Source organism: Trichomycterus rosablanca, chromosome 26, assembly GCF_030014385.1.
Source record: "Trichomycterus rosablanca isolate fTriRos1 chromosome 26, fTriRos1.hap1, whole genome shotgun sequence".
Classification (NCBI taxonomy): domain Eukaryota; kingdom Metazoa; phylum Chordata; class Actinopteri; order Siluriformes; family Trichomycteridae; genus Trichomycterus; species Trichomycterus rosablanca.
The window spans coordinates 4,517,576-4,535,095 of NC_086013.1; the positions used below are offsets into that span (position 1 = coordinate 4,517,576).

Below are 17,520 nucleotides of genomic sequence, written 5' to 3' on the forward strand. Positions count from 1 at the left end.
CGTTATTCAGTCAGATTACCGTTTAGAATAAGGGCATCTGAGAATTCGGACAGCCTTCTGCGTCTGAGTAGAGAGATCACTAGGTTTTTGGACAGACCCTACGTGAAGGGAAGGCCAGACTTGAGGTTGTCTCCTTGCTGCTGTAACAGTGACACCTACAGTCAAGGAGCACAGCATGTTCCGTATCGCTCTTTGTAGTGGCCTGTAGCCTTCCATGACTAGTGTGAGTGTCCTGAGTCTGAAGTGCAACTGAAGATTGGATTTATCCAAAATTAGGAGGAGAAATGAGAAAGGATAAAATAATAATAAAAGAACCTGAACTACTTGTTTTTTTGTTAGTACTTTAATTTGTAATGTGCTATAGGATTTTCTTAGTGATCGCTAACCTTATTTTCAGGCTTTTATTCTTTAATTCGTTTCATGTTTTTGAGCATGCGCTGACACTCGGTGATGAAAAGAAACCAGATTAAATACCCGTCCCTAAATTGTAGCAGTTTTGTAATGGACAAAATTGCATATGCTAATTTAAAACGCACCTACACTGCTGCTCAGCGGTTAAACACACGCTACCACACCGGAGCTGGGATCTCGAATACATCGTATCGTGTCGGATCTCAGCTCTGCCATCCGGCTGGGCTGAGCGGCCACATGAACAACGATTGACCTGTCGTCCGTATAGCCGGATAGGGTCTCCTCGTAACTGAAGCAACTACGACCTCTGCTGGCTGATTGATGGCGCCTGCACAGGGCGGGGAAGGAGTGCGTTGATCAGGGTGTGTCTCTCCATGCTCTCGCTTAGTGCAGGTGAAAAAATGCATACGGCTGCTGCCCACGTGTCGGAGGGGGTGTGGGTTAGCTTCGTTCTTCTCAATCAGAGCGGGGATCGGCATTAGTGGAGAGGAAGCATGAAAAAGTCGGCACCTACACGTACTATGGACGTCCCCAAAAATGAGCTTAAAATCTGTTAACCTTAGGCACAGTACCTCTCTTGTTATTAACAATGTAAAATGTAAAATCTGAACACTGATTCTGTATATTGCTTGTTTTTCATGTGTGGTTTTGATTGTAAATAATCATGTATCATGTTCATGCTAAAAAAAAAAGTCAGTCCCCTTTTTAAAAGCTATATTTTGAGATATTTCCTCATAACTGTTTGTTTAACCCTTGACCCCAAGACAAGACTTGCTGTTGTGCGTTTTCTCTTTGTAATAAAACATTTCCTTAACAAAGATCTTTTGTGTCTGTGAATTATTGCTCAGTAAAAAGAAATTTATTATGAGCACGATCATTTTCGCCTGGACAATGCAAACCATCGTCATTCATTAATCGTCAATAGCTTCAGCTTGATCATGCTCAACTCCTTCACATACTCACTCACAACTAGGGACAATTTAAAGAAGCTTCAGCATGTTTAAGTGGAAAGAGATTTAGAGGAAAGCAGAGTACCTGTAGGAACCTATGGGAGAATACACTGATCAGCCATAACATTCAAACCACCTCCAACCACACTTATCAGCTCCACTTATCATATAGAAGCACTTTGTAGTTCTACAATTACTGACTGTAGTCCATCTGTTGCTCTACTTACCTTTTTAGCCTGCTTTCACCCTGTTCTTCAATGGTCTGGACCCCCACAGGACCACCATAGAGCAGGTATTATTTAGGTGGTGGATCATTCTCAGCACTGCAGTGAAACTGACATGGTGGTGGTGTGTTAGTGTGTGTTGTGTATGAGTGGATCAGACACATCAGTGCTGCATACTGTGTCCACTCACAGTCCACTCTATTAGACACTCCAACCTAGTTGGTCCACCTTGTAGATGTAAAGTCAGAGACGATCGCTCATCTATTGCTGCTGTTTGAGCAGTGGTCACAGGACGCTGCCCACGGGGCGCTGTTGGCTGGATGTTTTTGGTTGGTGGACTATTCTCAGTCCAGCAGTGACAGTGAGGTGTTTAAAAACTCCATCAGCGCTGCTGTGTCTGATCCACTCATACCAGCACAACACACACTAACACACCACCACCATATCAGTGTCACTGCAGTGCTGAGAATGATCCATTGAAGAACAGCATGAAAGGGGGCCAACAAAGCATGCAAAGAAACAGATGGACTACAGTCAGTAATTGTAGAACTACAAAGTGCATCTATATGGTAAGTGGAGCTGATAAAATGGACAATAAGTGTAGAAACAAGGAGGTGGTCATAATGTTATGGCTGATCGGTGTATGCTAGACTCATTAATAACAAACAGTAAACCAGCCGCACTGTTGTGCCATCTTTTGATTAGATTCATGCACAAGACTATAAAAAGACAACTTTTCCAACTTATTTATCTCAAATCAACACATCTCTGTACAAGTATAGTACACCTTTAAACTAACCCTAAACAGAATTTAAACAAAACCCCTCCTGCTCTGTCCCTGCCCCTGATCGTCCTCTCAGATTTCGTCGAGCAGCCCGACGACGTTTCTCATCTCGGCGTCCGAGGCTTTCACGGCCTGCTGGGCGTTCCTCTGCTCGGAGGGGGAAGCGGCTCGCACCGACACGCAGGTGAAAATGTTCTTCTGTCTGTCGTAGTTGCCCACGCAGCGATGCACCTGACCTCGGATCAGTCTGGGCAACGCCTGATCCTTTACACAGAAGAAGGACACCGAAAAGGACGGAAGAGTATTTTCTAAAACGTATTAACAGAATGAGGAACAAGCTATCGTTTGCTGATACTCAAAACCTTGTGATATGTGATAACACTCAACAACCATGAGTTTCTCTGAACTGAGTGAGGTTCAAAAATTGCACTTGGAAATGCTGCATCCAGCTTGCAAGACCGGGGTTCAAAATAGCAGGTAAGAGAAACTGTGGAAGTCAAGGTGGCACGGCGTTAAAATACGCTCAGACTCACGAGTTCAAATCTCAGCTCTGCTACTGTCAGGCTGAGCGCCTACACGAACAATGATTGGCTCTTTTGTACGGAGGGTGTCGGAAGGGATTCCTCATAACTGGTGCAATTATGACCTCTGCTGGCTGATTAGTGGCGCCTGCACAGAAACGGGGGATGATGGGATCACTGGTCCACATATGAACTCGTCTCGTGCAGGTGAATAGATGCAGTCGGCTGCTGCACACGTGTCTTAGTCACGGCTCTCCTCGGTCAGGAGTGGAGGTCAGCATCAGTAGAGAGGAAAATTGGGTGTGTGGGGGGGGGGGGGGGGGGGGGTGCAAAAAAAACTGTGACTTCTCACAGTTTACTTCTCAAATATGCAGAAATCCTAATGCAGAAAAAATGAAGATCTGGCATCTCTGCTGTGTTACGCCACCTGTCTAGATCAATATAATACTGTGTGACGGGTAATTTTCAAACATGTTTCAATCCCCTGACAGCTCCATTAGACAATTGAGCGTCGCAGCATATTAACTCCACCAGATAATAAGAGGGACTCGTTATATTCATGTTATGAAAAAAAATCAATCTGGCTCATCAATAAAAATGCTTGCATGACTGATCATCTACCTTCTGAATATTGATTACAGTGCTTCAGAGTATCAGTGCTAATCTTATGAGGCATGGTGTTCTGTGTTGTTCTGAAGATGAAATGCAACAGGGCAACATCTTAATTGATTTTATTTCAGCAGGGCAGAGCAACCACTGTGTAAAAAGCTCTGTGATACAGTGAGGGTAAACTGAAGTAAAGCCCTGTATATTGGCTTGCAGCCTTTTGCCCAGTGTTTCCGGGTTGAACCGGACCCAATGCAACGCTGAGCAGGTCAGGATTGTTTGTTTGTTTATTTATTAGAATTTTAACATCATGGTTTACACTTTGGTTACATTCATACAAGGTTAATCAGTTCAAAGGTTATATCGAACACAGTCATGGACCATTTAGCGTCTCCAGTTCACCTCACTTGCAGGTCTTTGGACTGTGGGACCTTTTCCCCACAGAAAGGACCTGGACTGCCCCACCTGAGGATCGAACCCAGGACCTTGCTGTGAGGCGACAGTGCTACCAACTACCAGCCAGACCAGGATTGAGTAGTTATTGAAAATAAAATGAAATAAAATGTATGTGGTGCATGAGTGTATTTATAATGCACCAACATATAATTTTAATTAATCATTTATTAAAGTATTAATACTGTAGTATCAAATTAAATGTATAAACTGCTAAATGTTACATTTATGAGTTTTTTACTATGATTTTTACTTTATTTTATTATTTTTTTAATGAATTTTCTCCCAATTTTTAGCGCGTCCAATTTTTACCCAATTGCATTATGCTTCCTCTCTACTGATGCTGACCCCCTGTCCCTGACTGAGGAGAGCGAACTGACACATGCCCCCGCCGACATGTGAGCAGTACCCGACTGCATATGAGATGAGTTTATATGCCGATCAGCTTTGTGCACGGAGAGCCACACCCTGATCAACATTATTCCTCTCTCTGTGCAGACACCATCAATCAGCCAGCAGAGGTCGTAATTGCATGAGTTATGAGGTCCCTATCTGGCTCCCTTCCCTGTGTGAACAACAGCCAATCGTTGCTCATACAGCCGTCCAGCCCAGCCGGATGGCAGAGCTGAGATTCGATACGATGTATTCGAAATCCCAGCTCCGGTGTGCTAGGGTATTTTACCGCTGCGCCACCTGAGCGGTTTTTTTTTTTTACTTTAAATCACCCAAACTTTCAAGCCAAATGCATCTGTCACTTGATTTTATTATATGTGGCATGGTATTAGATTTTTCACGGGTAGTGTCCACACAAACACGATTAACAGTGTTTGAGAGAGTGAGGCTCCTACCGCACATTTTAATTAAAATCTGAACAGTAATTAAACTCTTGCTCAAAGCGTTTAATTATTTGAGTAGCTTATCGGAGTGACTGTAGGAGCCGTACTCACATTTTCGTAGTACACGCAAGGCACAACATCTTTCCCGTCCCTTATAAGGAAGTTCTTCGCTCCGAATTTGCCAATCGTAACCGCAGAGTCCAGAGTGCCTGTAACAAAAAACAAACAAGACTGAATGACTTGACTGAAAAAATAACCAATTTACACTTTCATTAAACGGCTGCCAGGCTGTTAGATGGGAATAAAGCAGTTTAATCAACCAAATCAATAAGCCAGTCAGTGATACTTACCAAAAACCTCAAACATCATGGGCACTTTGTCCTTGAACTGGCTCCAGTGTTTCATACCATCAATAACAGCAGTTAGGATTCGCAGGGATTTCTTAGCTACCGGCTTTACCTGTGAGGCTGCTGATTTCTATAGTTCAGGGAAAAAAAATATGATCGATCAGCTCAACAGAAGAAATAACTTTGGGTTAAATATGCAGTAAAGATCCGGACTGTCTACACGTATATAAAAACGTTTATGAAAATGAATAATAATAATGGGGTGGCAACCAGGTGACAAAGCTGAGATCTAGAGCTGGAATCCGAGTTGTGTTATCGACCGACTGGGTGCCCAGACGAGCACAATCGGCTGTGTCAGGAGGAAGACAAGGTCAAATGGGTTCTTCAATGCTCCTGCATCTGTGTTGTCTGCTGAGTGGTGGAGAGCCTGCACAAGTGAGCATGAACCTTCATACGTGACACTTCCTTTTGTCACTTACAATTGTAAGACACACATCTGGCGGGTAAAAAGCAGTGAGTGTGTGCACGTATCTGCAGCTTGCCTCAGTCAGGGTGAGGAGGTTAAATTTAGATAATTTGATATGTCTAAGAAAAGGTAAAGTCCTTTATTCCTGACCATATCCGATTTCTGCAACATGCAGAGGTTTATAATGGTTAGGTTATAATGGTAGGTTCTGAAAATAGTAAAATCTCTCAAAATTAATGAAGCCCCATAAAATTAATGCAATTAAAGAGCATTTCAAAAAAGGAAACAGTCAACCCTGTTCATATTCAGTTTTGATACGAGAGCGCCATCCAGTGGCCAAGAATGTGCGCTTACAGCCTCCAGTGACGTTCTGAGCACGCAGGTCTTACCTATTTAACACTTTTCCTAGTATATATTAAATGACCAACAGTGGGTGAACATCTGTCCATGAGCTTGTTGGTCATCTAATTTTAACATAATGTGCATTAATATGGAATTGCTCCCACTTTGTGTCTATAACAGCCTCCACTCTTTAGATTACAATTTTTACATGATGTTGGAGTAGATCTGTGCAAGGTTAAAACAGCATTTGTTAGGACAGGCACTGATGTTGGCCAATCAATGCTCCAATGTATCACAAAGGTGTTTAGAGGGGTTTGGTTCAGAACTCATTACACAAGGTTCATCAGTTCACAAGGTTATGTCGAACACAGTCATGGACAATTTAGTGTCTCCAGGTCACCTCACTTTCACGTGTTTGGACTGTTGGAGGAAACCGGACCGAACCCAGGACCTTCTTGCTGTGAGGCGACAGTGCTACCCACTAAGCCAGAGTGCCGTACCAAACGTTTGTCAAAAAGTTTGAATTTATACACCTGTTAGCAAAACGTAAGGTACAACACCTGAATTCCACCTTTAAAAAGAGGTGTCCACATACTTTCGGACATATAGTGTAATGGATAAATAATATCTTCAATAAATATGTCAATACGAATGATTATCTAACTACATGACTCAAATCACCAACACTTCTGACTTATGTCTGTGTTCCAGATTGTCTAGGGACAGTGGTAGAGATTACCTGCTGATGTAGGCTGCTTTCACTTGCTGAAATACCGAAAGTGTCCTCAACCCACGTTCCACCTCCTGTAACTCCAACAGACTTAAACTTCCACTGGGAACTCTGACCCTGAGTGGCAGGTCTTTGCTTCTGCGCTGTGGGATGTGACGGGTTGAAGGGGCCTCGGGCTGAACCGGTGTTTCCGCTCGACGGCTGCTGCTTCGTCGCTTGCTTGCCAGCGACGGGTTTATTCGGGGTTTGAGCGGTTCCGCTTCCACTGGCAAACCCATCCTGTCTGAAGACTGATGTTGTTGCCATGGTGTTCTGTCTGCCTGGAGGTCTCTGCGGCCCTGGTTGTGACCTCAAAATCAAAAAACGTACCAATAAAACACAGAAGAACTGAGATTCTGTTAAAAATGCCATTTTATATTGCTTCTTATTTTATTTTTGGCTTTTAGCACCAACCAAATCATGACAATTTCATTCATTTCTTTACAATTGTATGCATTCACTATTAGTACATTAATAAGCAGGTATACAGGTATCTAATTTCCTAATCAAGTAACTAGGCAGTGTTTATGTTAAGTAACTATTTATGTTGATTAAAGGGTATGCGGGCAGCACGGTGGCTCGGTGGCTAGCACTGTCGCCTCACAGCAAGAAGGTCCTGGGTTCAATCCCCAGGTGGGGTGGTCCAGGTCCTTTCTGTGTGGAGTTTGCATGTCTGTGTGGGTTTACTCCGGGTGCTCCGGTTTCCTCCCACAGTCCAAAGACACTCAAGTGAGATGAACTGGAGATACTAAATTGTCCATGACCGTGTTCGATATAACCTTGTGACCTGATGAACCTTGTGTAATGAGTAACTACCGTTCCTGTCATAAGATAAGATTCCTTTATTGATCCCCATGGGGGAAATTCGAGTGTTACAGCAGCTCCAGTACAGTGTAAGTACAGTAAATACAGTATATATAAAAATAGAGTAGAATCAAATAAAAAATAAGGAAATTATAAAAAAAAAATTACTATTACACAACAGTATGGTCATGAATGTAACCAAAGTGTAAAACGTGATGTTAAAATCCTAATAAACAAACAAACAATGGGTATGCAGTATGATAATTAGTGTCAAAAAACTGAGATTAATGTACCAGGTGGGTTTATTTGGGAAAGGCGCTGGTGCATATCCTCTTCCCGCATAACCAGGTGAAGCACTGGACCAAGCTTTGCCTTGCTGAGGGTGTGGGTTGAGGTTGGCCGCCTGGTTCCATTGACTTCTCTGGGCTAAAGGTGCTCTATGTGTAGATCCCTGAGCATCTGTCAAAACAGCATGATATCGTACTCAATCCTCCCAGGTGTGTAACATCAAGTATGTAGGTATTCATATAGTTTTTACATCAAGTTAGGATTTATTCAGAAAACATACTGGATGGATGGGAGGTTGGTGTAAAGCCCAGCACGTTTCTGTACTCACTGCCAGAACACACTTCACTCTCTGAAGGGTTGGACGTCAACGGCAGTCTGCTTCTCTTTTTTTGGTTGAACAGTGGTACAGCAAGACAGCCTGAATACAAACATCAAATCTGAATCTATGTGCATGAGTCTCAGCATAGTACTGACAGTGACGAGCTTATGGCATTGCATGTCACTCATGAACGCAGAACTTGCTGCGCACCTCTGATATGGGGTATAAATACAAATACATCAGGTGAAAGTTCTGCACCTATATACACTAATGAGCCAAAACATTAGAAATGTACTGTACATGCAAATTATTAACATCATGATCATGTTGTGAGGTGGATCGAACCTACAGGACATCCGATACATCTACAGCAGTCCTCTGTTCTTATGTACTATACAACACAGCCTCCTCATCCTCTGCAATTAATGAGTCTTGTCTGACCAACAATCTGTCCCCCTTTCATGCTGTTCTTCAATGGTCAGGATTCTCCCAGGACCACCACAGAGCAGGTATTATTTAGGTGGTGGATCATTCTCAGCACTGCAGTGACACTGACATGGTGGTGGTGTGTTAGTGTGTGTTGTGCTGGTATGAGTGGATCAGACACAGCAGCGCTGATGGAGTTTTTAAACACCTCACTATCACTGCTGGACTGAGAATAGTCCACCAACCAACCCGTGGGCAGCGTCCTGTGACCACTGATGAAGGTCTAGAAGATGACCAAGTCAAACAGCAGCAATAGCTGAGCGATCGTCTCTGACTTTACATCTACAAGGTGGACCAACTAGGTAGGAGTGTCTAATAGAGTGGACAGTGAGTGGACACGGTGTTTAAAAACTCCAGCAGCGCTGCTGTGTCTGATCCACTCATACCAGCACAACACACACTAACACACCACCACCATGTCAGTGCAGTGCTGAGAATGATCCACCACCCAAATAATACCTGCTCTGTAGTGGTCCTGACCATTGAAGAACAGTCAATTATTATGAGCAACTATGTCAGCACAATATCTTATATATCTCTGGCCATGATATGCACAGTTATAATGAAATAGACGCTATGGGGAGTGTATTGTTTACCCAGACTGTCAAGACATGCATGTACCCTTTTCTAAAACTGTTATATAGTCTTTTGTACACCATATTTATCTCTCAAACAAAAAAGAGGTATACTTTCTACTTTTCTACCTTAAAGTACTACCAAATATCCCATCACAAGCCACTCTGGACTTTTATGACAACCATTTTTGGGGTATATGGTAGCCCTAACCCTTATTATGTGCTTAATATTGATATATTATCACAGGGTTTATTATGTTTAAGATATTTTGTACATTCCCTGTGTGTTTATTATTGTAACCTACCTGCAGTTGGTCTGGGTTGACTTTCATTTCTCCTCATGATGGCAAATATTCTCTGAACTACAGCAAGATAAAATGACCTAAAACAAGTAGTAAATTACACTTACATGTTTAATATTTGCATTGCAACAATGCTATCTTTATACAAACAAGCTATGTTTATACGAATTATATAACTTCAATACTAGCATAGTTAGCCGTACTGTTTATTACTGTTACTGTTGATACTAATACAAATTATGAATTTAGTCAACATATAACGTTCTAAAACACTCCTAAATACAAACCTTAACAACTATCAAGTAATAAACCCTAATAACTATCGAATTTGGCGTAAATATTTAAAAATTAAGCCGCTTCATTGTCAGCTATTTACACAGACTTTTCTTTTGAATAAGTGGCGCGAGGACAACTGGCTGCGTCCCAAACCGACCACTATCCACTTCAGAGTGTGTCAAAACACTTACAACATCATTTGGAGTGCACTATTATTTAAACACTATTAAGTACTACAGTCTATGATTTGAGGTGCAGCCTTTGTGAGCGGGAAAGTCACCTAACGCCTTGTCAGTAGTAAATGGACCACTGAAGCTTTTCATTTTATCACTGTGTACTAATACATATGCTCTATGGCCAAAAATATGTGGACACTCCTCACAACTATTGAGTTTAGGTGTTTCAGCCACAGCCAAAACATTTGTATAAAGTTAGTTACACTAAGTAACTGATCAGCCATAACATTAAAACCACCTTGTTTCTACACTCACTGTCCATTTTATCAGCTCCACTTACCATATAGAAGCACTTTGTAGTTCTACAATTACTGACTGTAGTCCATTTGTTTTTCTACATACTTTTTTTGCCTGATTTCACCCTGTTCTTTAATAGTCACGACCCCCACAGAACCACCACAGAGCAGGTATTATTTACGTGGTGAATGATTCTCAGTACTGCAGTGACACTGACATGGTGGTGGTGTGTTAGTGTGTGTTGTGCTGGTACGAGTTTTGAAATACCATGTCCACTCTTTTAGACACTCCTACCTAGTTGGCTTATCTTTTGCTGCTGTTTGAGTGGACATCTTCTAGACCTTCATCGGCGGTCACAGGACGCTGCCCACGGGGCGCTGTTGGATGGATGTTTTTTGTTAGTGGACTATTCTCAGTCCAGCAGTGACAGTGAGGTGTTTAAAAACTCCATGATATAGTGAATGATGGTACAGCAAACCAAACCAAACCAAACCAAATTGATTCCAATGGTTTTAGTATGAGATGTTCAGCAAGCTCATGAAACATTAATAATTTATTACTTTATTTATTTAGAATTAAACAATTATTAAACATGACACTTAACAATCTAAGTCTTATAGCATGCTGGAAATACATGGGGTCTGCTGAGATCCAAATGGTGTCATTGAAGATTTTTAGTCACTCATGAACAAACACTTCTGCCATTAAGATAATTAACACTAGTCTTAAGTGTTTATTTTATCTTCCAAACATGTGCTTTGTGTTTTGCCAGTTTGAAAATGTACTTCAAATGTGTATTTGTGTTGTAAAGCTGTTCAGGCAATAGACTTGTAGATAAAATGTGATTAGGGCAGATAAAAACACATTAAAGTAGGCTTCTAATCATTTATTTATGTGGATATTCCAAGGGCATTTAGTCAGATATCGTTGTGCAAATTGCTTGCAGATTTTATTAAATTAAAGGAATATGCTCCAACAATGCTATGCTTCAAGACTAACTTCTCATTAAAAATGTATTATTTTTATTGCACTGCTTTGCCATAACAGTCTGTGTGAGCCTTTTTATAGTGTAATAAATGTAGTATTTAATTCACATTTAAACATTTGTGTCAAAGTGATTGTCTATAGTAATCACGTACATGTTACATATGTGGAAAATACACTATATGGCCTGAAGTATGTGAAAACCTGTTGGACATCCCATTCCAAAATTACGTCCATAACAGCCTCTATTTTTCCTCCCAGGCACCGTTTGGATGGTGGTTGATGTTGGATGGGGCAGCCTGGCTCATAAACAGTTTATCTCAAAGGTGTTTATTAGGGTTGACTGAAATCCTCCATACCAAATCTGTTCCCACGTGGTTAAAAATGAGTGTGGCTAAAATACAAACTCAATAATAATAAAAGGGTCCACATACTTTTGGCCATTTAGTGTACATGTAAAAACACTTCATTCTATCCATTCAGTCTCTGCCAACGTCGTGGGTCTCCACAGGTCGATCGATGCGATAAACAATCTCGGCAGGTAGGAAGTATCCCAGGTATTCCACCTCGTTTGGTGTGGTGTCGATGTAGTAATGGCCTCCTTCACCATGATGACTAAATCCGTGCGTATGCTCCACTCTTAGGTCCAAGCCCTGTTTCAATGCATTGGAAATATACACCGATCAGCCATAACATTAAAACCACCTCCTTGTCCATTTTATCAGCTCTACTTACCATATAGGAGCACTTTGTAGTTCTACAATTACTGACTGTAGTCCATCTGTTTCTCTGCATGCTTTGTTAGCCCCCTTTCATGCTGTTCTTCAATGGCCAGGACACTGACATGGTGGTGGTGTATTAGTGTGTGTTGTGCTGGTATGAGCGGATCAGACACAGCAGCGCTGATGGAGTTTAACACCTCACTGTCACTGCTAGACTGAGAATAGCCCACCAACCAAAAACATCCAGCCAACAGCGCCCCATTAGCAGCATCCTGTGAGCACTGATGAAGGTCTAGAAGATGACCAACTCAAACAGCAGCAATAGATGAGCGATCGTCTCTGACTTTACATCTACAAGGTGGACCAACTAGGAAGGAGTGACACAGTGAGTGGACACAGTATTTAAAAACTCCAGCAGCAATGCTGTGTCTGATCCACTCATACCAGCACAACACACACTAACACACCACCACCATGTCAGTGTCACTGCAGTGCTGAGAATGATCCACCACTCAAATAATACCTGCTCTGTGGTGGTCCTGTGGGGGTCCTGACCATTGAAGAACAGTGAAAGCAGGTTAAAAAAGTATGTAGAGAAACAGATGGACTACAGTCAGTAATTGTAGAACTTCAAAGTGCTTCTATGTGGTAAGTGGAGCTGATCGGTGTATAAATAATGGTCTAAACACTCACTGGATCTCTGGACACCATGACAGACTGGCAGATCAATGGAGCATTGACTTCAAAATGCTTCAGCCAGTTATTTACTTCTTCATTAGTATTCAGGGGGCACGAAGAGAACTCTCGTGGCTACAATAAAAAACATAAAACATCTGGACACACTATTTGGAAGGTACCTAAATAACCCATACGTTCACTCATCCAAAAGTCATTTAATATTACTATCACTTTCATATTCTTTTTTTTACCATTATGTGGATCTTGGCCTTCCCTTTCTGGATAACAAAAGTCCCCCCAAGAGCAAGGCTTTTGTCAGCATAGTGCTCCTCCATGGTCTTCCTCATACAGCTCACAAGACTGTCAGCTCCGGTTCTCCTGCTGGCTCTGACCTCAATGACCTGTCAGCAAAGAAACGTTCATGTTTAGCTACACATTCAGATCTGTCACTTCCCCACAGTTACTGATTAATTCAGCATTCAAAGTACAGTCAGTACTGTTCAGGATGGGTACAGATGCTCAATGCTGTGTGGGTTTTATTAAATAAGTAACATTTCCAAAGTTACACATCGATCATGTGGCGTCAGAAGGTGCACAAAGCGAGTCCATATAGACACAGTTTGATGCGTTTGGTGTGGGGGCAACATTCACCCAACATCACCCCAAGAGACACAACAAAATCATAACAAAAGTCCATGGTTTTGGAAGATGATGTCCAACAGTCCACATGTATAATTTTTACATGTATATGGTGTGTCCGACACATGGCCAGCAAGCCGTATGCATCTTATCACCTACACTTTGACGAGTGCAGTGCAGCTCAGCGTTGTGTACGGAGAGACACACCCTGACAGCACTCTTTTCTCATCTCTGTGCAGGCGCCATCAATCAGTCAGCAGAGGTCGTAATTGCACCAGTCATGAGAGAGAGAGACCCCATCCGGCTTAGTCCCGCCCATATCTGAACAACAGGCCAATCGTTGTTCATGTGGACGCTCAGCCTTAGCTGACAGGCAAAGCTGAGATTCGATACAATGTATTCGAGATCCCAGCTCTGGTTCCAGCGTGTGTTTTTACCGCTGCGCCACCTGAGCGGCCACGCACATGGTGTCTTGACCTGTATGTGAATCTGGTTCTTACCTTGCCGGGTTTACCTTCACATGCGTAGAGGTTTGCTAGAAGCCCAAAGTCACAGTCACAGAACCTGTCACTGTACTTCTCCTGCAGGCATTTCCCATCTTCAGGGTTAATGGATGAAAAGTAGCTGGCATTGACGGCTGGTTTGCCGTCAGACTCGGTCAGCACCAGAGGCATCATCTTAAAAAAGCATCATAGATATAAATATAAAGTATATACTGTAGTTACTCCTTCTAATTATTGATTGGTTTGGTATGAAGAACAAACCCAAGACCTGTAAAGAGCCCTGACCAGAACCCAAATGAACCATGCTGGGATGAACCGCCTTCTCATACAGAACCAGTGACCAAGCTACAGACTCACTCCAGTATCTTCTGAAAGCCCTCCCAGAAAGTGAAGGCCATTATGGCCCTGTTGGATAACTCCATGATAACGCCCATGGTTTGGAATAGGATGTTACAAGACATCTGTAATGTAGATAATAATGTTGTTAGTCACCTCTGCATTCATCCCGACAGTCTTTGCTGACACAGCACCGGCACCGAGCAGAAATGCTCCAGGAAGCTCCAACTCCTTGGCTACAGTGTTCATGTTGTAGACCTAAAAATATAAACAAATAAATCACTTGTGATTATTTATTAATCTCAGGTTGTGTCATGAGCACAAATGGTTTTCATATTACATCAGCAATGGACAATTCGATACAACTACTAATTTAAATCTATATCTCCCATTCTAATGCATGCTAAAGGTTTTCTATTGGTCAGGACCACTACAGAGCAGGTTTTATTTAGGTGGTGGGTCATTCTCAGCACTGCACTGACACGGTGGTGGTGTGTTAGTGTGTGTTGTGCTGGTATGAGTGGATCAGACACAGCAGCGCTGCTGGAGTTTTTAAACACATCACTGTCACTGCTGGATTGAGAATAGTCCACCAACCAAAAATATCCAGCCAACAGCGCCCCGTGGGCAGCGTCCCGTGACGCTGATGAAGGTCTAGAAGATGACCAACTCAAACAGCAGCAATAAATGAGCGATTGTCTCCGACTTTACATCTACAAGGTGGACCAACTAGGTAGGCGTGTCTAATAGAGTGGACAGTGAGTGGACACGGTATTTAAAAACTTCAGCAGCGCTGCTGTGTCTGATCCACACATACCAGCACAACACACACTAACACACCATCACCATGTCAGTGTCAGTGTCACTGCAGTGCTGAGAATGATCCACCACCTAAATAATACCTGCTCTGTAGTGGTCCTGACCATTGAAGAACAGGGTGAAAGCAGGCTAAAAAGGTATGTAGAGAAACAGATGGACTACAGTCGGTAATTGTAGAACTTCTATGTGGTAAGTGGAGCTGATAAAATAGACAGTGAGTGTAGAAACAAGGTGGTTTTAATGTTATGGCTGATCCCTGTACATTTCAAGCAACTGAATAAAGGTTCAGGATTTACAGTAGGTCAAGTTACCTTGTCCGGTTGAATCAGGGGGATCAGGTAGGGGACGCCACCAACATCAGTAATTCGAGGTTGACCACACAGTCCTATTGAGAGCGCAAGAAGAGAAAACTGTAGCTAAAGAACCACCATTTAATTTTAGAATTACCTTTCGGTAATTTTAATCAACTAGGGCAGGGCATAGTCCAGTCTCTTTCTACTGCAGTCAGAATACATGTCAGCTGACCAGTCACTGTTTTCCTACTTATCTTTCTGCCCCATTGTTACACAATGACCTTACTTAACCCTCTGTACAGAACATTATGTGCCTTTGGCCTTCATCATATGAAGCGACTTTACAGTATCATAATCAAGTTTTACATCGTCCATTTAATAATCTGTACAGGGTGCAGACCCACCACAAACCCAACCCCGCATAAGTAAATATCAAGGTGCAACTTGAGTTTACCAGGTTCTGGGGTGGGTACATGTATGACATTTGTGTTGGTGGTGAAGTCTATTGGCAAAATGTGAGAATTTTGATTTTTTATTTAATCCCCCAGTCTAGTCGTGTCCACGTGTCCAATTACCCTGATTGCGTCCTCTATACTGAGTTCATACACGTGACCAGAGGTGGAAAGAGTACTAAAATATTGTACTCAAGTAAAAGTACTATTACTTTAATGAATTTTTAATTAAGTATGAGTAAAATTACTAGTCTAAAAATGTACTCCACTAAAAAGTAACTCATTTAAAATGTACTCAGAGTAAACGTTACTTAGTTACTTTTTAACAGGACGGGGGGGGGGGGGGGGGGGGGTGTCTCTCCTGTGTAATGCAAACAGGACAAGTGAATATATCTCACAATAGTTGTTTTTAATTAAAATATAATAGAACAAAACATGTTGATACAACATTTGAAACATTTAGGGATGTGTAATGTGTCATTTTAGTACAGACCATCCCATAAAACTTTTTCAAACTGTATAACCACTGAAGCTGGCATTAATTGTGGATTCTATAGACCAGCCTTCTTTTCATCACCAACAAATACCAAACAACAGTTATACTGGGGTTTGGAACAACAGTACTATGGAAGCACTTCTGTAAGTCGCTCTGGATAAGAGCGTCTGCTAAATGCAGAAAATGTAAATGTAAATACTGCAAATCTCATAACTCAAAACAAGTCAAGGTTACAGGTGTCATGACTTTCACTAAATGACCCAAAGAAAACCTTTAAGATGTAAGACAAAACTTTGCCATTCTTTGACATAAGACTATGTTGTCAAATAACGAAACATCAAACTCCAAACATGTTAAACTTTTAAAATCACCCTTCCTACTCTATACCTAGATTACAGCTCCTTTATTTTAGCACCAGTTTATTTTCCATCGCAGAATTCACTGCAGCAGTTTCCCAGATGCGATTTTTTTAGCGTTTATTTTTACTCAGTAACGGATGTTATTTAAAATGTAGCAAATTACAATTCTTAATACAAAACATACTTAAGTAAAAGTAAAATTACAGGTTGTAAAATCTACTTTAAAAAGAACAAGTACACAAAAAAACTACTAATTACAGTAACGCGAGTAAATGTAATTCGTTACTTTCCACCTCTGCACTTGACGAGCACTGTGTACGGAGGGCCACACCCCCATCAGCATTATTCCTCAGCCCTGTGCAGGCGCCATCAGTCGGCCAGCAGGGGCCACAGTCGCACCAGTTATGAGGACCTATGATCCGACTTTCTTACCCTCTAACCCTGAACAGCCAATCGTTGTTCATACAGCCGCCCAGCCCAGTCGGAAAGGCAGAGCTGAGATTGAATTTGTGCTCATTTTAAGTTTCTTTGTGGTCTTAATTGTGCTTACCTTTAACAGGAAACTTGAAAGGATCCTGTGTGAGATCAGGACAGTCTGCAACACACACTTTTGCATCTTCAAAGTTCTTCTTCAGTCCTTTTTCTAACACTGGAGCAGATTTATATTATCAGGAGCAATAAAAGTATATCAGATCTGATCCCTACTCAGATAGATCAACACAACTGCCATGTTGAACTTTGATCTGAACACTTGCATGCATAAACAACAATGCACAGGTTTTAATTCAACAAATGCAGAAGAAATCTCTCACCTTGACATAATTCCTTCAGATCAGGAACATGTAGGTGGAATTTCTCAGTCTTACTGGGTGGTGCCATGATTAAATTCAGACAGCTTAACTAAACTGAACTGAACTGAACGAAGGAGAAATCCTAGAGCTGGGCGGTTCCTGAATCACCCGGGTTAATGATTCGACTCTTCACACTGAATCAGGAATCACGAGTCC

General features: G+C 41.9%; 2 protein-coding genes across 2 annotated transcripts; both read right to left on the reverse strand.

Moving 5' to 3' along the window:
- Positions 1–2,313: 2,313 nt before the first annotated feature.
- On the reverse strand, positions 2,314–9,975 carry LOC134303293 (spermatogenesis-associated protein 22). Its single transcript, XM_062988656.1, has 8 exons — positions 9,771–9,975; positions 9,487–9,563; positions 8,082–8,219; positions 7,807–7,972; positions 6,680–7,019; positions 5,136–5,262; positions 4,897–4,994; positions 2,314–2,633 (listed from the first exon to the last, which is right to left on the reverse strand). The coding sequence occupies exons 2-8, from the start codon at positions 9,521–9,523 to the stop codon at positions 2,442–2,444; spliced, it is 1,098 nt and encodes a 365-aa protein (XP_062844726.1). The 5' UTR covers positions 9,524–9,563; positions 9,771–9,975; the 3' UTR covers positions 2,314–2,441.
- Positions 9,976–10,781: 806 nt separating this feature from the next.
- On the reverse strand, positions 10,782–17,434 carry c26h11orf54 (chromosome 26 C11orf54 homolog). The gene is made up of 8 exons (XM_062988940.1): positions 17,326–17,434; positions 17,064–17,162; positions 15,225–15,298; positions 14,251–14,352; positions 13,756–13,932; positions 12,868–13,017; positions 12,632–12,748; positions 10,782–11,869 (listed from the first exon to the last, which is right to left on the reverse strand). The coding sequence occupies exons 1-8, from the start codon at positions 17,390–17,392 to the stop codon at positions 11,696–11,698; spliced, it is 960 nt and encodes a 319-aa protein (XP_062845010.1). The 5' UTR covers positions 17,393–17,434; the 3' UTR covers positions 10,782–11,695.
- Positions 17,435–17,520: the final 86 nt, after the last annotated feature.